General features: G+C 40.2%; 1 protein-coding gene across 4 annotated transcripts in view; it reads right to left on the bottom strand.

Annotated features, from left to right (window-relative positions):
* slc44a5b (solute carrier family 44 member 5b) overlaps positions 1-23,649 on the bottom strand; it is a 41,935-nt gene that overhangs the window by 15,049 nt on the left and 3,237 nt on the right. For all 4 annotated transcript variants that reach the window (XM_042481707.2, XM_042481714.2, XM_042481726.2 and 1 more), the window contains exons 2-6: positions 10,157-10,205; positions 5,194-5,267; positions 1,532-1,616; positions 1,077-1,161; positions 829-942 (exon numbers count right to left, since the gene is read on the bottom strand). In XM_042481707.2, the coding sequence (XP_042337641.2) occupies positions 829-942; positions 1,077-1,161; positions 1,532-1,616; positions 5,194-5,267; positions 10,157-10,205 (407 nt within the window). The remainder of the gene's footprint in view (positions 1-828; positions 943-1,076; positions 1,162-1,531; positions 1,617-5,193; positions 5,268-10,156; positions 10,206-23,649) is intronic.

The raw sequence follows: 23,649 nt of genomic DNA, 5'->3' as shown, positions 1-23,649 counted from the left end.
AGTTTAGTTAAAGGAATAATTATTATCATTCACATGTATAACATCAGCATGCATTACAAAAATAAAAATCATTTCTTTTTTCAGGATAATAACAATCTCACATACAGATCTTACTTCAGCACTCCTTGATTTCCAGTGATTGTAGCGCTGATATTATTTATATCATTATTCTTGAATACCAAAGAAGTTAGATGTGACAGGGATGGTTTGAACCCTGTCTGATGTAACACTGTCATACTTGGTATGATGTGGGAAGGGAAATCAATGATTCAGTTCAAACACTATGACTGAGCTGTTAGGTGCTCCCACACACCACCTCACTTTTTGGTTCTTGCACACCATCGCGCCAACGTCACCGTCACTGAACTGCTGCCAGCTGACAGAACAGGGCTGTGATGTGCATCAGTGGCTGCTAGCTCACTTCCGACCGTCCGTCAAAGTGCATTCAAATGAGCTCTTCATTATAACCACTGTACAGATAAAAGTTATAGAATCTGAGGACAGATTACCTTTAATGTTTAAAAGCTATTTCATGTACAATTATATTTGATCAAAAAGTGCGTCTATAAAAGAAGAACAGGGTCCAAAATTTAGACTTGTAATTTAGACCTCATAGTAGCCCCTTTTTCTTGAATAAAAGTCTGACGACAAATATGTATATGCACGGCACCTGCCTGTAGGAAGTGACAAACTGGAATACACATATACTTGGTCTCCAAAGCAAAAGTGCAAGCAAAAACTGCATGCAGATGAGGCATGGGGTTAAAGAAATATATTTTCATCTAGTTTGCAAAAAGACAAAAAAGACCGCTATGCGGCGTCTCTCACCTTACTGCCAATCTCGAAGCCCGGCTTGCAGAATTGCTTGTAATATTCCCAGTTTTTGGTATTCCACGCATCCAGGAGAGTTGCAAATCTGTCAGGGCACTTGGAGACACAGAGCTGGAGGAGGCAATGCATCCTCTTAATGAGAAAGCCCATCAATCTTGCATAATCAAGCGTGGAGGAAAGGTTGGAGGGGAACATAAAGCAGAGCAAAGATGTGCTGCTAGAAGCGGTTTCATTCAGTCTCTTACCTGGGTTGTAGGGCACTGGAGGTTAATCAAAACTGCAGGATTGGCACATTTTAACATGTTGAAGTAGAATAGTATGGCTTTGTTTCTGTGGAGACAAATGATGAAGATAAAGAGAGGAGTCTGATTAGTAGGATTCAACAGACTGAGAAATCAGTCTATTACTGCAGTGTTTTATCAGTAAGCATTTATGCACACGCACACACATGCACGCACACACACACGCACACGCACACACACACACACACACACACACACACACACACGCAAACAGACACAGAAAGGGAGAGAGTGTACCGTGCAGTTAAGCCTGCCATAATTAATCACAAACTATCACCGTGTATTGTGGTCAAATCCTTTTGTCAGTGTAAAGATAAGGATGGAAAAGCTGACAGACAAATTGGGAAACATAATTATTCCAGTGTACAATCATTTAAGAAAGATATTACTGCACTCACGCATTGGGGGTGTTCTGGTGGCCGCAGAACTGGCCGTGGCTGTCGGTTGGATAGACGACCTTCCTGGGGTCGCCATGGATCCATGCTGAACAAAACCCAAACAAACAACAAAAAACCAGACCACTTTTTACTATATAGATTTTTACATATGTTACCATACTAGACACATACTGTAGTTCTAAAACTGAGTATTTACTACAAGACCACTGGTCAACACATTTCCCTTCTTTTAAGACTATCTTTGGTCCTAAATGACATGTTAACAGTCTTGGAGCTTGTCTAGGTTATTTAAAACAGAGAAAATGATCAATCAATAAGACACGCATTGCATTAAATGTGGCAATCTACTGCAAGTCAGAAATCAATCATTTCGAGTCAGTATTACCGCAGCACACTAATGCTTGTATGTCAAGTCTCTGACCTTCACAAGCATCTACAGAGGACCAACATCAGTTGCCATAGTGCCACTAGTGAAGAAAAATGGCATATAAAATAAGTCAACTGCATTGCTCGTCTTTGCTCATAAAATAACTCAAAATTATGTGAACGTGAGCCGAGCATAATAGTGTGAATGACTGCATTTGTTTTGTGTCGACGGAGATGGAAATTCGCATGCTCACAAAGACTTCTTTCAAAAACAAATTAACTGAATGGAAATGGAAATGGCAGCTACAACATTGTTACAGCACGATTTCACAACACAAGCACTACATAAAACATGACAAAGTCATTCTTTTTTTCACTGTGTGTATTACCACATTGCAGTGACATCAGGTTGGTTTATGTTGGTGAACTTGAGCTTGGTGGATCTTGCCCTAGTCTCCGACTTGTAATTCAGACTTTTGTTCCTGCTGTTCCATTGCACTTTTCTAAGTCAGAGGTTGTTTTTGGCTGGGCTGCAGTATGCAAGGCCAGCACTATAAACACAAAAATCTGTGAGTGAGTGAGTGAGTGAGTGATGAAGTTGGACTATTGATTGGAGTTACTGATGACAAGAGTATTGGTGTTTCCCCATTGGCCATTACTTTTGAAATAAATGCGTGCTGACAGGCTGACAGAGGCATGGACACTGACAGTCCTGTATTACTGTATTTTTCAGTTTCTGTAACCAGTGTGGAATGATTGCACAGTAGAATTAGCAAGCTAGATAGCTAACTAGCCAGCCGCGGTCCAAATGACAGGTTTGGACGAGGGAAAGAGGGAAAAAACTAATCAGTTTGTTTGAGGAACAGCTGTGTCTGTATGACACAAGCCTCAAATTCATTTAAATGGTATTCACTATTACGTGTTACAATGTCAGAACGGGTGCCGCTGCTTTTATGGGGAGAAGGTGAAAATAAGAGAGGTTGACAAAATTATCCTTTTGGTAATCAACACCAATAGGACATTTTGCAAACTGACATTATTGCGAAACTTGGCTGTGATATTGGCGTATGGCTGTGCAGCCTCGGCCAGTCACACAGGAACGTTTATCCCCAGCCAGAGCTGAAGAGTGAAGAGGAAGGTTGCAAAAAAAAAAAAATTCGATCAGAGGGTGAAGTTCCAGAGAAAGCTGGTCCTTTCTGCTCTTTGACCGTGTCTAAGTGAACTGGTCTTTATTTGAACATGTATTTATGAATTTTTGGGCTGGACTGTTACATTGAGGCCAGCGCTGTAAAAGAAAGTCAAGGTGAACAAAAGTCTGTGACTTGGTGTATGCCGGCCACTTCGGTTTCAAACTGAAAGTCCTATCAAACTGAATGCCCTCTAGTGTTTCATACACGGTCCAGCCGTATAATAGGTATGGAACCTAGTCCTTTTTTCTGAGTTCCAAGTATAGTGGATTGCAGCAAACAGTCAAGTGGATTTAGTGGCATTTAGAGGTGAGGTTTTCACACTGCAAACAACTGAAACGCCCATATGCCAAGTGTGCAGGTGAACTTCTGTCGCCAACCCAAGAACACTGAAATACCAGTATTTGACTTGTCCGTTCTGGGCTACTGTAGAAACAACATGGTTAACATTGTGGAAGGGGACTCGCTCCATATGTAGAGCTCATTCTAAGGCAAGGAAATCTCAACAATGCTTAGTTTCAAGTGACTATACACTAATAGAAACATAATTATGAATGCTATATTTAATTTCTGCCAATATATCCCTCTAAATCCTACACACCGGATCTTTAAATATTTGAGTACAGCTGGATGAAAGAGGGTCCTACATGAATCAGTTGGATTTAAATTCTCAAATATGATTGCATCAGGTCAAGACCATGTGTGTCCCTCTGTGTCTTCACAAAGAACAAAAAAGAAAAGCAACACAAGTGACAAGACAACAATGGAAATTTATTTGGAGGATTGCATGTATGCATGTTAATTAAGAAGACACATCTGCACAGATAAAAAAGCAAACAAACATAACAGATCAATCCAGTTTAATTTGTTTTGTTCGGTTTCTCTTGATAGGAGTAGCAGTAACCCTGAAATTCAATTTACCAAGCAATTCTTGTGTTTCATTTGTTTGCCCAACCTGAACAACACAGTGCTAAGGCCTTTCACCTTGCCAGTCAATGAAGGATCGTGTTGAACGTGTGACAGCACAACAAAAGCAGTCTATACGTCTTTGACACAACAAGGATGATGAAAATGTGCAGAAAGAAGAACACAGAGTTCTTCAGCAGATTGCAGACATGCCAGTGTGTATTTGAAGTCACATCCATTGTCATGGCTCCTGCTCTTTTTAAATGATTGGGAAACAGTAAGTCCTTCCCATGCCCAGATTGAGACGTGACTCTGCTGACAACGAGCTGGCATGGGACAGCACTTTGGTGACAGCATTGGGATGTCATTTCCCCCTAATTTATGATGTATATCGTGTGTGTGTGTGTGTGTGTGTGTGTCTGTGTGTGTTTGTGTGTGTGAGAAAAAGGAAGGAATGTGCAGTCAGATGTGCTGGATAAAATGGGATATATATTTTTTGTACGAGAGAGGGGTAAAGAAAAGCGACAGAGCGGAAAAAATGAGAGGAATAAAAGTAGAAAGAAAGGAAGGAGAAGTAAAGGAGAAAAAGGAAAACTTGAGGCAAGCTGATGGGGAGATTCACAAGACTGTGTGGCCTCAGTCAGTTCCAGACAAAGTGGACTCCGTCACACTTGAGTGAACTAAACGGCTTCAAGAAAATTTGAATGAAATAAGAGCCAGAGGGAATCACTGGTCATCCAGTTTAAAAAAAAAAAAAGAAAAGAAAAAAATGACAGGGAAGATAAAACAGCTTTACTGACACAATCACCACAAGGCAGGACTCAGCCAGAGTGAGCCATATAAGCTGCATGTTGTGGTGAAACTTATCAAAAGACTATCCCATTCTCTGGGGGAGCTGCATTTTTCAACTCCCCCGCAATTTTTACAATCAAGCATTTTGTTGGCCAGCCATGAAACTATGAATATATGTGAAAAAAAGAACCCCCTCTCCCAAATTTCTTTAAGTGCTGGTGCATTCTGTGAAGAGGAGCTTCATGTTGTTGTTTATGTTGTTTGTGGTAAATTGAGATTTTGTAAAAATTACTGTCATGGACGTACGCTTCACACTTCACAACTACACCAGAAATGATCACATCGTGTTAGCATGTGCGGTTGCATGTGTCATCATGAAACTCACAATCAGCAACAACATGTCAGACTCACCCACGGTTCCCAGAGCGATGTAGCCGAGGATGACAATGATGAAGATAATACAGCAAACCACATCAGTGCAGCTCCTGAAGGAAAAAAAAATGAGTTAAAACAAATGAGAGATGTATGAAACTGGAAATATTACTGCAGAAAAAAGTCGCTGATATTGGCTTTAAAATGAAATATCAGAGTCAGTCAACATGTTGATTTCTGCTGGTGGGTCATCATAATAAAAGTATGCATAATTTAATGTTAATTCCACTACAGAGGAGACTTGTTGATCACTAAATTAGATGGGGAAAAGCTCTAGAAATAGGTGTATAGGGGTGGCTGTTTGTTTTGTACAAAAAGCATATCCTATACCCAAGTGAAATGTCAGGAGGGTACAGAGGTATGGAAAAATAGACACCGCCCAAGCCTACTTGTTACTAGGTATAACAAGGTGTCATCTGTATATTGTGCTTTCAGAGAATCTGTAGTGGAGGTCTTACTGACTTTCTAATGAGCCTCTGAATCCCCCCCAGAGTTAACTGTCCCACAGGCACAGAGACAGCTATTTGAAGATTGTCTCTCTCTCCACAGTATCCTCAGCCTGTTAGTTTAAAACAGCATCTCAGAGTCTCTCTCTCTCCTACTTCACTATCTCACTGTCTCTCTCCCACAACAAGGTCTCTTCCCCTCCTCTCCACCCTGAGAGAAGCTGTCAGTCCAGCCCCTTTGGAGCCCTCTTTCAAAACTATTCAGACTATGAGCCCGGCCTTGAATAAAGCCCAGTTCAATCCACTGTGCCTGGTAGTACCATACAAGGGGCATACATAGCCTCCCTCTAACACCATACGCTACACAAATTGACTTGAGACCCTCATCTCCTCCAGCTTTCAACCCTTCTCCTCTTTCATCCAGAGGAGCGAAGCCAATGTCAAAAGGAGGCCTAAGCTAAGAGATGTGACAGTGTTTCCTCTGTGTAGTTCTTTGAAGAGTGGATTGTCCTTGTTTTGTATGCAGCATGGTTACATGGTTCTATACAGGCTGCTCTTCACCCTCCAAATACAATTTTGTGATTAAGTAGCAGACAGTGACGAGGGACTGGAGCACTGATTGGCACAGAGGATATCAGCTGAGGATCAACCCATACAAAGAGGGATAAAATAGCCTAAGCAGACACTAATGAATTTACATTAAGATGCAAACAAGAAACAAACATAACTGTTTAAGCTGTATGCTCCGTGTAGCCTCTTAGATTTTGGGTCAGCTGTGTAATACGAGCTCGCATTGTGAATTATCCTGCACTGCTTGCGAGTGCAACTGCAATTAAGAGCTACTTTTTATGGTCCTGCATTAATAAGTGCAGTAAAGCTTGCAATCTATGTTAACAGGCTGCTTTGGCAAATTGGTTTGCTGAACTACGCAATATAGACAACTGGGAATGTTTTCTGTCCCAGCAGGAATACTAATTCTCCTCGTTTCTCATTTCAGAATGAGATGACTCCATTATCATCATGCTTGTCTGTATTATATTAAGACTGCAGATACCTGCACATTCAAATTGTGATATCTCCACACAGACCATCTTCAGCAAACATCAGCCCAAACCTCCAACTGATGATATTAAATGACTAAAAAAAGGACTAAAAAAAGGACTAAAAGAGCAGTTGGTTGTCATATGAAATTAGACATAGGGACCTGGTGGACCTGGGACACAGCAATTATTTTTTGGAGATAATGGAGAAACAAAGGCAGCTAAAGTGGATACAGCTCTGCCTGTGAAGGCAGCCCCAGTTTTACACTGACAGCGAATATGAGGAGTATGAAGACAGCCTGCCACACTACAAGTAAAGCTGTTGCCGATATTGTGCATATTATTAACAAAGGGAGACAAGGGAGTACCATTTCATTTCATTCAAAAAAGAAAAAGCGGAAGAGCTGTCAGGGTTGCCATGGCAATGGCTGCATTCGTTTTCTTTGAATCCCTCTCCATCCTTTATCAGGAAGATAAGTTAGCTATCAGTCAGCCACATATCATAGATGATTAAGGGGGAAGATCTAAGGGGCGGGGGTCTACAGCCGACCGTGCCTCTCCTCCACCTTAATGTGTTATTGTAGATCTGTCTTGTTTCCCGGCTCCCTCATATAGACACCACTGCATTATTAAGACAAAGTGCAAGCACAGCACCACAGTGCTAATACAAAGTCACCTTTGAAGCATGCATAGGTGAGTTTTGAAGGGAAGCTGACAAAGGGAGAGGAGTGAAAACAATTCCGCCTCCTTCTCTTATCTCAGAAAAGCAGGCCACATCCGAAACATAGTCAAACTGCAAATCTATTCGGACCCAACCTGGCCTCCTCAGATGTCACTTACAGACACTTACACAGGGACCAAAGCATTGGCCTGCTTTTGTACTGTACTGGCAGGCAGTGCTGCTTTGAGAGAAAAATAAAATCCGAGCAGGAAGCTCTGTCAGTGCAATAAGAAACTTTTGTGTCAGTGTTATATTTGCAGGGCTGATATTCTGAGGGAGCTAAGGTGACACAGATGGCTGCAGTGCCACAGAATAGCATGGGTGCCATTGTGGTGTGAAGCTGCCAGCCTGTCCCTACTTTGTAACAGACATTAACAGGAAGGGGTATTTGGAGGGTCAGATTTGCACACTAAAGATATTTATCATAGTCCTGAGAGCCAAGAGGGACCTTGTTTAAAGTGAGCAGCTTTTCTGACAAATGTGAGGTTCCTTTAGGTGAGTTGGTCCACATTCAGTAACGGTAAGGAAGTACTGATTTGTTGTTAAATTTGTGTGTGAGAGCACAACTGCTACGACACCATAAAAGGCATTACACTGCTGTTTGTGCAGTCGCGGCTCATCTGTGTATATTATTTTACACCAATTATATCTGTGTACTATGTTGTTTATAGTTGGAGTCAGTTAAAATTAACATTACACCGTGTCCACTTCTGTACACTGTTTAGAGGACTGCTCAATAACCACAGATACAGTTACTTCATTTAGGCACAGAGTTTCCATAAAAACAAGACGACCACAGAGTCGGTTCTCTCCCAGTTCTCATTAAGAAAAGCCTCTGAGCCACAGAAACATCAAAGTATCCTTGGTGCCTTCACCCAGCTGTAGCAGTGAAATGGGCTGAAGAGGGTGGGATAAAGAGGCACAGGAGGACTGAAACATGCCTTAACAGCAGCCTGCCAAACTGACATTGAACATAAAAGAGATAAGAACCTACATTACCTCAGAAAATGACTAAATCATCGAAAAAAGCCTGTGGTGACACCCTCGAGGGGTTTTTGCTTTATTGCAAAATTCCATTCTTCATTGTGCTGAAGAAATCAGGTAGTCATAAAACGTAGACTTCATTTTAAATGTCCCATTTAGAGTGAAAATCCTGAACCTAAAGTTTATAGTTCTGGGTTTCTAAATGAGGATCACATCAGTTAGGCACCTTTGTTTTTCTTTGTTTTTTGCATTTGACTTCATCTTTAAATCCCCAAATTATCACAAAAGTTGCAATTTTAATATGACATCCTTTTGTATTATATTTTCAATGTATTACACAGGATTGATGGCACAGTGCTAACAATAACTAGCTTTTCATGTTTAGAATTGTAGCCGTCATGAGGCAGACAGCAGACTGCAGTTAATCAGGAGAAGTGCTACTGTGCCACTGGTTAGAAAAAAACAGGCGGCATCTCCCTGCAATAGTGCCGCTGATGTGTGGACTACATCTGTTTGGGTGTATCTGGCTGGTTAATAGTGTGTGTCATTGGGCTAACTCCAGCCACCAGCTTGACTTATGGCCATTGATCTGTGTGGTGGAGTGGAAAGAGCTGCCAGCACTCGGCCTCGATCTTTATTAACGTGGCATGACAAATGATCAATCTATCAGCGCCCGGGCTTGGGTGGGTACCAAAAAGATTACACAATAGGCAAAATCGATATACACAAGAATTAGATGTTGGGAGATTGTGATAGTTAAAGGGTCAGTTCATTGGAATAAAAAAAAACATCAAAAAAGACAATTTATGTTAAAGTCCAAATGGTATGTCAGTGTATGTACAGTTGTGAATTTCTTTGCAAGATTCCAACACAATAATCATGGAAAAATTTCAAAACTTTTCAGTGACTTTTCAAGGACCCATGATAATGATATTTTTTTCCATCTCCCACTGAAGAGAGAGACGGAACTCAGGTAGAAAATGGAGAATCGTACGTGATGTAAACAAAACATCACACACTGACAGTCATAAACTGTATGTCAGCACTGACAGCCACAGAAACATTTACCATCACGTGACATGACGTAGAAGGTTATCCACCAAAAATTACTGTAAAAATTCCATTACACACAACAAAATTCCATGACTTTTCCAAGACTTTCAATGATTTTTAACCCTTTGAAATCTAGATGAAGATCAATTTTCTTGAGGTGCGTTCAGACACCTTTCATGGGTATTTTGAGCGCTGAGCAAATTTGTTTGATTTCCTTTTAAATATGTGAATAAAGGCAATGAGGCTATTGTCCCTCACATTGCAATAAATTAGTATATTTAGAATATTATTTTAAAAAGCTAGGGGGGAATGTTGACAAAACTATATTTTTATAATTATCTTAATTTAAGTATATATTAAAAATTTTGTTACAAATTTATTTTTAAGCACTTTAAGCACCAGTTTGCTCATCTTTTAAAGGGTTGACGACTGAATGAATTCTCCAAAATGTTCACTGATTTTTACTTATTCCATAACTTTTCCAGGTTTTCCATGACTGCGGGAAACCTGTCTTTAATTTTTTTTTAGATATCCATCTCCGAGATTTCTGACAAAATGCAGATGAATGCCTGTCAAATGTGTCTATAAACATATCTGTATGACTTTGACTTCATGAAAAATGTCATTCTAGGTTTTACCCTGCTGCATTATTAGATGTAACAATTATTAAGCAAAAAGGGGGTGACTTTGTAGAGTACCTGTTATGAACGGGCCCTCTGAAGTTTGGGTCAAACTTGCGCGGCTCACCTATGAGACAAGCAGAGCATGGTGTGATTAGAGTCAAATAGAAGAAAAACAAAATTCACTAACAGAGTGCAGATACAGAAATAGATGACATAACAGCAAAGTGTACCACTGTCTGAAAAAACAAGATAAAAGAGTGTAAATTAAAGAAAACATAGATGAGACACTGAGAATAACATAACTAAACGGTTATGACAAAACATTTCATTGCACTGACACCACAAAGTAATAAAATGTACCTGTACAGTTAACATGCTGTGCTATTCAACTGTCCAGGACAAGCTAACTAGGCCATTTCACAGTGTAGGTCTCCTCGCAGGACTGGGATGAAGAGGGATGATCATGCTAAGCTAAAGCAATAAAAGACAAAACAATGTAGCTACTGCAGAACTATAATAAATCATTTTAACAACTCTTAAGTCAAACAGCTTATCTGGGTCACAGTGAGGATTCCCCCATTTGACCCAGCGGAGTGAATACTGAGCTGTGGCTGCAGGCACCATCAGTCACCCGAGGGGCTAACTGAGACTGCGTGCGCACATAGGTGTGAGGAAGCACATGCATTTGCATTCATCACTGGCTGCTCCTTTGGTGCCCAAGTCAGCTCTACCCCAGTTGAAACTAAGTATGACGTGTTCCTCAGGACCTATTAATCACCACACACGGAGCGTAATTTCTCCAAGCAGCTGGGGTAGACTTAGGGGCAGCATGAGTGGGCCTATCTCCCATCTGCCCATTCCCAGAGCTGATCCTGTCGAAAGACGTGCAAGCCAGCCTTGCTTCTAAAAGTGTGAGGAATGAGTACACTGTACTACGTACAAACAAATCATGTTCTGAATATACAATGTGTGGAAAAGGTCCTGAATTTAACAAGCATGACACCAAATTTATTCTTATCAGCAAATCCAATGAAAAGACCAAACCAACAGCAAATCTTTCCTAATAACAAGTATTAGCTGTGACTGATTTAGCTCACTCCTCTGTCCCATGGAGCTCTGCAATCATCCAAAACTATTAAAAACACATTAAAAAGGCATAGCCTACTCTTGCATTGGGTGATATCATCTTTCATTACAGTGAACACTGGCTGTGTAGTTTATTCTGGAACAACTCCACATCTGCATTTTTCTGATCTCTGGAGAGTGGCTCTCTGTGTTGTGAAGACATCAGTGAACATGCTCACTCACACAGTTCTGTGTGCTGCGGTTGTAAAATGGTGAATTTTATTCTTTTTGGAAGCTGCACAACCCCCCCTCCAAAAAAATGACTCCTTTAATCATCAGAATTTGATACAATTGGTCCAATAACATTTATAAAGTAAAGCATTTTTCATCTTGTGAAATAAACTAGGGTATGCAATCTGTGCTTGTCTCTTTCAAATGATGAACTCATTGTAATGTCAGTACCGCTCATACTTCCACAAAATGTCTTGGTGGTCACTGTCACAAATTGATAACATTCACGGTATCATTCAGCTCTAGTGTGTGGTATCACATTGGTACTGGCATAGTGAACAGCAAAGGATATCCATCTGTGTGCATTGAAAGAACTGCAGCTGACCATTGTATCTGAAATTAAAAGAACTGTGGTCAACCATAATCCATCATAATATTACTATCATTAAAGACCAGAAAAAAAACTGCACCTCAAGAAAAAGTCTCTTCTGTCAAAAACAAGTTCCGGTTGTTGGCTAGTAAAGTTTAAGATGAGATGATATGAAGCATTTTGCATTTACAGAGGCCTGCCCCGTGAAAGTCAGAGATTTGAATCATCAGTCAAGAGACCCTTATTTGACTGAGATTGCTTAAAGTCGAGCTGTCTTTCTTTTTCTGTGCAGTGTGCTTCTGAGGACTTTTTTTACCCAGGTTTTGCTGCTCTTTGATACAGGGAGCTGCGATCATGCAGGCAGTGGCACGAAGGAGGAGAGGGTAGACACTTTTAAGATTATTTTTTGATCTTTTTTGCCTTTTTTGGGTTTTTTTTTGACAGGACAGCTCAAGTGTGAGAGGGGGAGAGAGAGGGGATGACATGCAGCAAAGAGCCAAGGCCGGGATCAAACCCACAGTCTCTGCAGCAAGTACGCAGTCTGTACATGGGGTGCCTGCTCTACCAATTGAGCTACTGGGTGCCCCGGAGAGACACTTTTTGCTTACAACTGGGGAATTTACAGCTCACAGCAACTTTTGCCTTTTTTATATATATATATCTAGTGTCAGCAAGAAATGGGACACAGGACATTCAGTGTGCTACTATCACAATGAATTTCCTGTGGAGCCTGATCAAACATTAAAACAAAACAAATCATCGATATTCGTATTGAACAGTCAAATCCGATTTGAGTGGCATAATCTGTGTCGGGTACAGCCCTACGTTTTATAATGCCTGGACACAATTGCAACAGCACAGAGTTGCAATTAGAAACCCTACAATACAATACATACTGTATATGCAAACACACACACACACACACACAAATCTCAGTCTAGAATAAGTGATTGAGCACCATAAAGCCTGGCAGCTGCTCCTCACAAACCAGCAGCTGCACGTCCCATAGTGACTGAGTGAGTTACCACATTTTTCTGGCAAACAATTTTCTAAACCCATAATTTCTGCATCAAGATCAGGTAAAAAAACAGGATGTTACACAAATTTACGTGTATGAAAGCATATATAGTATATTCTTGCTGTCTTTCCCCACTGGGACTCCTTTTACAGCCTCCCTATAGCAGTGGTACTCTGAAGGATAGGGATGCCAAATTTCTGGGCCAACAGTAAAAAAAAAAAAAAAAAGTGACTGAGCAACAGTTTCACACACCAACAACCTTGGTGTCCTTAAGCTGCAGAGTCAGCAGCGAAATAAAGAAAGAAAATGCACTGGACTGGAAATGTACTTGAATCTACAGGAGTTGGTCTTGTCACCTTTCTGTTTTCATTCATTCTTACAAAGAGTAAGGGTAAAAATTATGGCAGATGGAGAACAGCATGTGTCAGTGGCTACAGTCGGTAGGTCTCATGACGACATGTGGCTGTGTGCAGCTACTAGATCATGAGGAAATTCCTTACATGCACTGTAGGTGTGATTATGACCATTTTAGCTCTTTTTCATCACAGCAGTGTCAGCTGCTAACCTTTCATTAAAGACACTTGATATGAGAGCCTCCATGTCCCTTTTTCTTTTGTCCTTGCTGTAAAAACCCTATTTTACTGCCATCTGTTTGGCTGTCACTGAAAGCCACTCACTTGAGTTGTGTTTCAGGTCTAAAAATGGGAGATGTTCTGGGTTAAGTGTGTGAATTCCTCAGCCAAGGACACGGTGTCACCAGACCAGGTGCTCACTGCAGCATTTGCAGAGCACCAGCACTAAATGTAAGAACTACTCTGTAAAGTGGTCGATAATGCTGAGAGTTCCAACACGAGTGCACAAAATATATATCATATGCAAAATCCAGTACGATGCTACAAACTTAAACATTAATGACTGATAAGTGCTGTTTTCATTTTTTTATGAACCATGCTGCTAGTTAAACTACCACAGGATAATTGAAATGAGTCGAATGCCAAGAACCGGGGTTAAGCAACCCAACTTAAGATTCAGTTTAACCATCTGAAAATGGAGCAACATCATTTTTCTTGTTCTGCTTTCAGACATCTTTCACAAGGATTTAACCCTTTGAACAGTAACCAATTTGGTAAGAGTTCTTTGGAAAACATGGAAAAAAAGACAATCAGCAACTTGGTAAGAAATGTTCCACAAATTGCAAAAAAATAGTACATTTAGAAAATTATTTGAAAAAAGCAAGGGATAAATGTTTAGGAGAAAAAAGTGAAGGGTAAACTATATATCACAATTCCAGATTTAAAATTATGTTACAATTTCTCAATTATTATGTCAGGTCATTTACTTATTCATTTTTTACTTTCTTTTTATTTTGCTTTATTTTGTTCTGTTTTTCAACTGGGAAAACTTTGGGAGTAATTTCTTTTGTTGCTCATTGCCTTCTTCCCATGTTTTTGAAAGAAATTGAGCCAATTCGCAGAGGTTTCAAAGGGTTAACCATATAAACTACTACACAGCTTCAAACCTCTCAGTTTTCATTGGTGCCCTTTGAAGTCATTGCGCACACTGTACTAACAGAGTGAACTTTTCCTCTGAGTTCTCTCTAGTTGCTTCCAATTGCTTTTATATCCCAGCGGTTGTTGCTGCACCCGCATGGCCAGCAGGCTGCATCACATTAACTCACATCCAAGCTAATTAGAGGTACAGCTGCTGGGGGTGAACAAGATTCGTACAGTAGCTAGCTAGCTACAAGTCTGGGCCCAAAATGCAAGCTAAATTTATGGATTAAAAAAAATAAATCTTTTTATTGATCCCCCACAGTTGTGTGACTCTTCAAAACTTATACGGGTCTCCAGTCCCGGAGCAACTGTGACAAACACAGGTTAGTCCATATGGTGAGTGCAAGCTGAATCACAGTGAGATCAAGGAGAGCCAGTGGTGAGAGGACAGATTGTGGTGCAGCGAGTGTCAGGGACTGGAGCTTTGTTCAGTCATGTCAGCGGTTAAGCTTGATCAGCCTACAGTTTGGAGTAGCGGGGCCTGCCAGCATGTCCAGCGAAAGGACCAGCAAGCAGCATGGTCAAGCCAACGAACTAAAAATGAGGGCAGTCATTATGTTGATCAAAAACTACAATATTAAAAATTGTCAATACAGCATGGAGGGAACTCACTCACGAACATGAGATTGTGTACTCTCCAATAGCAAAAACATATTATGATACAGTATGGTGTTGTGCAACTACCAGCCACTGGGTCCAGATTTATCCTTTGTCATTAGTTTAAGGTTTGCATCTAAGAGAAATTACCACATATTTCATTTTGTTTAACAAAATGTAACATGTGGGCTTAAAACACATGCTGTCCCACAGGTTTGGAAGGCATGTTTTTTTTTTTTGCTTTCTATTTTTCCTTTATTTTTATAGCAATTTTCTTTTTCTCTGCTGTTTTTTTCCCCCATAAAATTTTGGGCAATTTTTGAGGAAAACATGCCATACTGCCAGAATAAATTCCATCAAAACTACACAATTTCTTACAGCTAGAGACTGTAAAAACAGAAATTATTCTGATGGTCCTTGAGCACATCATGTGGGATGAACACTTCATTAATTTCCCCCAAGTCACTCAGAGGGGTTCAAGCAGAAATATTTGTAGGTTTGTGAGGGGTAAAAAAACCAACAAAAACAAAACAAAACAAACAAAAAACCCCAGCTGCCCCCTCCCTCTGACGAATAAAGAGCAGTCCCTTAGCCCTATTCTTACCTTATTTTTTGGGAAAAAAAGATATATTTCCGGGGCTGTTTCTTAAACGTAGGAGGCTGAAGCCTCGGTCACCCAGGCCTAATGACACTGCTGAGTTAAAACTTAACGTAAATTAATCTCATCTCAACCAAAAAAGTGTTTATTATTGCTTCAAGACCAGTGCAGAGGCACATGTTAACAAACAGTATAATACCAAGAAGAGGGAAATAAAATAGTTACTGTTTTTGGAGAAAAAGAAAACATCGCACTCTACTGCAGGAAATCTCACTTCAAAATAAAAGCCCTGTGCTTCAAATTCACTGTACTCCAAAATAAATTGTTTTTCACTAACATGACATGATCGTGAGTCCCTTGCAATCCAATTAGAACGGACCCGCAACCCACCAGTTGGGAACTACCGGTGTAGAACATCCTAAAATCTTCTGGAGGATTACAAACCCTTCGCTCTAACAGAATAACATCCAGGTGACAGAGCATGTGCTTATTCAGCCTTGCCAAATTTAGCTTTTTTTTCCTTCTTACAGCATCAGCTTGACTACTTCCACCAGGCTCTGTCCCATAAAACAGATTTCATTGAACAGTTAAAAGAGAGTGTGGAAAATCATCAGTGATGCCTGGATACCAGCAGACTCTGCATTAGATGACGGCTGTTTAGACTGCACTGCAGTCTGCCAGTGCAGGAGATGAGGGTGGTGGACTGGATTTGAACGGCTGGCTGTAGCCAGGCTGAAAGAAGGTCTGTAGTCGACAACATTCGGAAAAAGCCTGGCAGGCACGCTACACTGGGACAGCTAAAGTCACTGTTAGCTCTGCTAACTGCTTGTCTCCTCTATTGACATATTGTTGGATAATGCCACCGTGTCCTGCTGTGACTGGAAGATTTACGCATAACACAACAATCATGGTGGTAATCAAAGACTCTGAGGCAATGAAGCTGGACGGGGTGAGGAATTACACATCAGGATCAGACAAAAGCTCTGGCAGTAATCTTCGCTCCCAAATCCCATTTGCATTTGCAGCTAGTCTGCCATAGCAACATGATCTATGGATCAATTTACGGTGACGAGGCCCCAATGCCATAAACTAAGTCTGTGACACACATAAAAAAGTTGTGATAAAATTCCTTCTCCCAATAGAGGTTTTAATGAAAGCTCTCAAAAAAGATTGAAAGGCGCAGTGACAATGCCTCAATTTGAAGTCCGTACTTCCTGTCAGACGGATTCTGAGGTATGTGCTGAGATTGACTGCTGAGAATCAACTTCAGAGTGCCTGTGCAGGAAGAGAGCCAGATGTAACAACCCAGCCCAGAGTGATAAAGCTTCAGGGGAAAGTCACAGAAGCAGTTCATCGCCTTGTATTTCACAATTTGGGAGGAGACTAAACTGCACACTTATCTCCTGCAGCTCACTTTATCCTAAGGTTAGACTGCTCAGGGATTATGTGCACATTTACTGAGTCACATATATATTTATACTTATGCTGCAAATATCACTGCAGATACTATGAGATATGTTAATGTGAGAGCAAAGATAACCAGCGAATTAAATGCTATCAGCCTACAGTAATGGTGTCATAATACTGGAATTTCTGACTTGGATACAACACCTTGAAAAATATCTATATACGATAGTCACAGGGGAAAATTAATATTGAGAGCATCAAATTTAAAATCTTTATTAAAAGATTAATATCACTTTTAAAGAGTGTTTCAACGAGTTGGCACAAGTTGCATCATGTGAACAAATCTCTTTCAGTTCTAAGGACAGGACTCAGAAATATGTGGAAAAGTGAAGAGACTTGGAATATATTGCTGACACAGACAGATCTTGAAGTAAATCGCACACCATGTGCATGAGACTCACACTTTTTGGGTGTTTAAGAGCTAATCAGCTGCCTGTAGATCAGAGTAGATTGTGGTGCATATCTATGATTTGTTGACCGTAGTTGAGACACTGTTTTATTTGAACACTAGCCTATAGTACATATAGAATTTTTAAAATCAAAGTTGGGGAATTTAAGTACATAGAGCACATAACTGAGTATAATATATAAAATGGTTACAAATGTTAATCATACAGTTGTGTTCACACCCTTCGGAGTAAAACTTTTTTCACTTTCCCTATCCCGTGTCCTCAGCCCCCCTTCCCAGCGTTTCTCAGCTCTTCTCCCTAAACACATCCAGTACACAGACACACCAACACGGGCAGACACAGGCACCAGTGTGCCCAGGCTCCACTGTCCAACACAGGCCTCTTTCATACCGTGGTCAGGCAAACAGCTCGAACACTGCAGGTGCTCTACATGGGCTGGGTCAGAGGGGCCATTTGGAAAGGACTTTTTTTTGTTGTTTTCACTCTGCTGATTCATAAACATTTCCAAGACCTGGAGAGAGTGGAGTGCTGTAAGACTGCATTTCTGTCAAAGCTACGTTGGGCCAAGATCCAGCTAAGATCTGGCGACAAATAAACAAACAAAAAACAAAAAATAGAAATGTTAAAAATTCAGCATAATGATGATGCTCAGCACGGTAGGCACGGACTGTAAGTCTGAATGCTGTATACAGTACGTTCATTCATATTTGATGAAAGCACTGGCTTCTGCCAATCCAGAGGGGAAAGCAACATCAGTAACATGGTTTTGGAGCTTTGGGTTTTCCTCTGGTCTGTATTTAAAAATCAGCAGTGTGCAGGTTTCTCCTGCAATATTACTGTTGGGTACATGGCACAATAGTAACATAGCTGCTTGGATGTGTCACTGCCATAAAGATAAAGGAGCCAGTAAAGCTGTGATAGGATAAGAGACTGGGAATAGGTCAGAGAGTAGTCTGTAGGGCAGAAATTCATTGTCAGGGTTTCCCAGTTAAACCTGAAAAAAACACTCCCACCCACACTCACCAGGCGAACTGAGAGGAAATAAGAGGGTCATGGGAGGTCCAGAAAATTGCTAAAAAACATGCACACACTCCCCAGAAAAGAAATAAAACCCTGAGATTTGAAGCCCCTCTCTGAAACAATCAAAGCAGTTAAAAAGCTCCAGATGGCTCCCCTTTTTCATAGCAATAAAAATGTGGAGAGATAATACACACAAACACTCTTCATGTGGCACCATCGCTCTCTTTTTCTCTGCTTCTCTTCTATCGTCCTTCTGTATCTAAAAACATCTTTCCTGCCCCGCTCTTACTCGCCCCTCTGGACAACTGTACAACCTTTAAAGTGCTTGTCTCCTTATTGAGACAAGACAACAACATCCAGATCTCTGGTTTAGGTTTACTTAGCAGAGCCTCTTGGGATCCTCTCAACTATTAGCAGATGCACCAGGATCAAGCACTTGGTATATCCGGTTAGGTAGCCCACTGGGTTAACTCCTATCAGTGCATGAACAGTGTTTACTGTGCAGATTTTCAGAGGGAAGCAACGACGGCAAGCTGACATTCTCTCAAATGCTGATAATAGTGGGATCCGGGTTGGGATTCGACCCCCAAGAGGGGAGTTAGCATCTGAGTGTGTCAGACGCTGACAGCTAGCCTGCTGCTCGGAGCTGAGAAGTGGCGGTACTGTGGCTGGAGCTTTGTGACCTTGGTTACTTCTGTGGGAGCCTCAAGGCATGTCAGTAGCAGCCCTGTGTTCCTGTGAAACGAGGCTCACTACTGCTTCTGTAGAACAGTGACAGGCTCAACCGGCTTTGGCCTGGATTTATAAAGACTTAAACATAAGAGGATATGCCACATCTTGATATCCAAATATGAAATACACACACCAAGGTGAAGAAACACACTTGTACACATCTACAGACACTGTTACAAATGCACACACAATATCCTTTACTATCAGTATTCATGTCTTGTCTTGAAACTTCCACACTATATTCGTCTTTTTTATACAACTTCATCTTAGTCAGGTATTACTGTTGGTATCCTGAAAACCAAGACAGACTTAAGGCAGATCACTCGATTAGCATCTCAAAAGTATGTACAAATTAATCTGTGCTGAAAACAGGTTACTGTATAATCTCAGCCTGTAGGCAGACTTATCTGCATGTTTTAGGAAAATAAGATTTTCAGGACTCTACTGGACTAAATTACTGAGTATGAGGGGAATTTTTTGCCGTTTATGGTAACAGAAATTCTCATCTCGCTTTTCACATCAAAGTTTTATGTTAGGCATGACACCACTTAGCCCTGATACCTAACGGCAAGACAGAATAAAATGCTGCTGTTGCACATTTCATTTAATCACATTTCATGGTGAATGAAGTCACTACTACAACCCTCTAAGTTAATGTAAATATGTGTGTCACAGCACATCACGGTTTTCGAGTATTGATTCTAAGAAGTACCAAGAAATGTTGATGCACTCATGTAGTTGCCGCTACCTATACAAATCTGATTTCACAAGTGTTATTCTCCTTTAGGTAGGACATATAATTTGTTTCCATAGAGCTCTGAAGGGATGAGTCTTTTTAAGGTAAGTCAGCATTGTGCTGGTTCCCTCCACAAAACAGCGATAGATTTTTCCTTTGGATTTTGAATTACTGCAGAAAAGCTCTGCAGCAAACAAAAGTTTGTGATAGTTACATGTTTCATTTAGCAAAATAATGGTTACAAATGAACCCAATTTTTGATTAATTTTGAGGAGTAAATGCAACTGCCAAAATAAAAAGCTAATGTTAGGATATAAAAGAATTACACCCCGGTTGCATGACTTCAACATCACCACCACTATAAGGCTGTAAAGCCACGTTCCATTTTATGATATTTAATGTTCCGACAACCTCTGTAGTCTCATTTAGCCACTTAACAGCTCTGCATCATGCTTTTTATTGTTATATTTTATGCTGTAGAACAAAACATAAAAATCAGAAAATCAGAGCTTATTTCAGACATCTAAGCAGCAAACCCATTGACTTGGAAACGAGGGAACCGGAAATGCAAAAAACTTCATTCCTTTCTGGGTTTTAGGGCTCATTCCTGCACCAATCTGTACCCTAAAGGCAGGGCACTGTCTTGACTCAGTCAATATTAACATCACCTCGCTGCCTGTGTTCTCCAACAGGGAATCCTCTTAACACTGCCTTTCAGCAGTCTGCACACATCAAATTCAAATCAGCATCAAAGACTCAAACCCTGATATATCTAAGCAAACCTACAAGATGCAATGCAAGGCCCTGACCTGTGCAAAAGAAGCATGTTTACAACATCAGAGCACCATGTCGTGTAATGATTCACTTGTTTTGATAAAGCTAGCTGCATTGTTTAGCGCATTAAACCTTTCAGAAGTCATTTCAAATCTCACTGTGCAGCCGAGACTCAAAACCTACGTGTTTTGCATGAACGTTGCCGTATCTCTCACTCATTTCCCAGTGTATCTTTGGCTTGTGTTTCATAAATCACTGTCAATGTCACTTAGCCTCCTAGTCATAAACAAACACTGACTATATTTGTACTGCAAATTGGAAATTTAAAGTCTCCTTGCCGTCGCCTAGAAAGCCTCTTCACAGCTAAATGTCCCATTTTCACAGACTTGTACAAATCACCAGCCAGTGCTGTGCAGAAGTGAATCTGAAATTATTTACTGACTCACCCTATCATTAGTGTGAATAATATACTTCAAACTTCCAGGCACTGACATAGCTATCTCTTGAGAAAAAACGCATGAAATTAGTAGCAAAATAACATAACCTTGTTAAAAATAATGAGCAGATATGCCATCGAGACAAATAAAATGTGCAGGAGCACTACGGAGCGAGCATTGGTCTTCATTTGAGACAAGTATCTGCAAAGGACAGTGACACTTAAAAAGCCCATAATAGTACTTAGACCTGGGTGCAAAATGGGCCATTTGAGCCTCAACCTTCTCTGACTGCAATTTCACAGGAAAAGTCTGTGAATGTTTGATTCCTAACCGAAGCTCTCGGCTTTCTGTCAAGACTCTGCATTGACTCAGTATAAAAATGCAGCGTTTAGGGAAGCTGCCCATGCGAGAAATTTGTTAATTAACAGTGTGCCCGACTCAACACTTTCTGTGGTGAATGGAACTCATATCTAAATTGTTACTTACAAACCTGTCACAGAATGATTATGAGCTATTTTTCCACTTTTCTGTTTCACTGAACATTTCAGCAGTACAGTATAAGCCCACTGAACACCTGCTACATAGTTAGAAATGTTATATAATATACTAGCCTAAAGAGTGCACTTGAATCCGGGATGCAGAGCATGTGGAGTACTGCTGAACGTGAATGATGGGATGGCAGGTAATTCGACCAGCTGCTCAAAACATGGCTCGCTTATGCTGTCTCACATGTTCTTTTGCTGCTTTTTATTTAAGCATATTAGAGCTAGGTGATAATTCAATGTTAAAATAGAATGGCGCTGTGACAGTCCCCCTTCTGCCTTTTTCCCCTTTGCTTCAATAACTGGTTTCCTCCAGTTCCCAGAAATATGCAATATACTCATTACTTTCAAGAGTAGGAGGGATTCTCAGCTTTTTGAAAAAAAAAAGGTGAGAACAATAGCACTTCTTCCACAAAACATGCCTTGTGGCTACTATTCATAAAGAAACTGCCTTTTTTATTTCTTGCATGACATCTGAGCATCATTGCAATGTGGCAAATCTATAAAGAAACCCTCTTTCTTTGATACTGCAAAACTGACATCAGAATCCACTGACAAACAGGTTTCAAAATCCAACGAGCTGAACTGGAAATAACATACTGGACAGAATAGCCCAATTACTCTTTTGGAATACAAGACATAAACCACTAAAGAAATCCAGAAATGGTGGGTACATTACGAGCAACAACAAATAAGACACTCGTTACCATGCTCTAAATATTTAACCCTCTAAAACCGGAGCAAATTGGCTTGATTTCTCCTTCAATTTCACATGAAATTACCCAAACAGCAACTTAACAAGAAATTACCAAGTTAGCAAGAAATTAGTAAAAAGTACACAGCCTGAAGATTAGAATAAAAAACAACAAAAAACTAAACTAAACAAAAAAACAAAACAAGGATATGACCTGAAAAAAACAAATAATTTTAAATATATAATTATAATAATCATAACTTCAAAATAATAGCTGTTTGGATAATTTATGAATACTTTCTCAAAATATTTTTCTTATAATTCTCTCTCTCTCAAAAAAAAACCTAACTGACCTTGCTAATTTATTTTGACTTTTGGCACCTTTCCAAATTTCTTGCAATTTGCAGGCTATCTCTTGCCCAGTTGCTCACTGTTTCTAAGGAATTTGAAAGAAATCAAACCAATTTGCTCAGGTTTCAAAGGTTTTAATGCTTGTGAAAGGTGCTTGAATGCTGCACAAGACTGAACAAAACAGAAGAAAGCTGATGGTTAAACAAATGCAGTGAGTGAGACATAAGTTGCTAATTTAATTTGACAATTCAGCTGCAACGATTAGTCGACGGACTGATTAGTTGATCAAAACAAAAATAATTGCCAGCTATAATAATAATTTGTTAATCATTTCAGTCAATTTTCAAGCAAAAATGTCAAACATTTGCTGGTTTCAGCTTCTTAAATGTGCAAATTTGTCTTTTCATTTGCCCTTTTCATTGCCATTTATGATAGTAACTTTAGAGTCTTTGGGATTTGGACTGTTTGAACAGAAGAAGCAAATAGAAGACATTACTTTGGACTTTACTTTTTACATTTTCTAAACCAAACAATGAACAGATTAATTGTAAACATAATCTCCAGATTGTCGATAATGAAAATAATCAGTAGTTGCAGCCCTATTTGACAGCACTAAAGGGTAGAGCTTGCTGATGTAAGATTTGTCTTGGCGTTCTCTGCTCAGCTGTGAGACCAGCATGATCTGAATTGCTCTTTCGCCAAGCTAGCTGACGGAGGGAAAGCACCAGGGAGCCAATAACATAAAGCAGCTGACCTAAACACAGGGAGGCACCATAACTCCATCCCATGCTCCACTAGCTGGGTCGTTGGATGCTGTTAGGGCAAAATTATGTTCCTTAATTAACCTGTCTCAATATATTCTGTGTAATTCTCGGGAGAGCAGCACCTGCAGCAATAGATGATAATGCAGGTATACTGTAGGTATAAATTAGTCTCTGTAATGATGCACACGCTGTATCTAAGTGATGAATAT

Source organism: Plectropomus leopardus, chromosome 5 (genome assembly GCF_026936395.1).
Source record: "Plectropomus leopardus strain MGB_pleo_1.0 chromosome 5, ASM2693639v1, whole genome shotgun sequence".
Classification (NCBI taxonomy): Eukaryota; Metazoa; Chordata; class Actinopteri; order Perciformes; family Serranidae; genus Plectropomus; species Plectropomus leopardus.
This window is presented reverse-complemented; position numbering and strand designations above follow the sequence as displayed.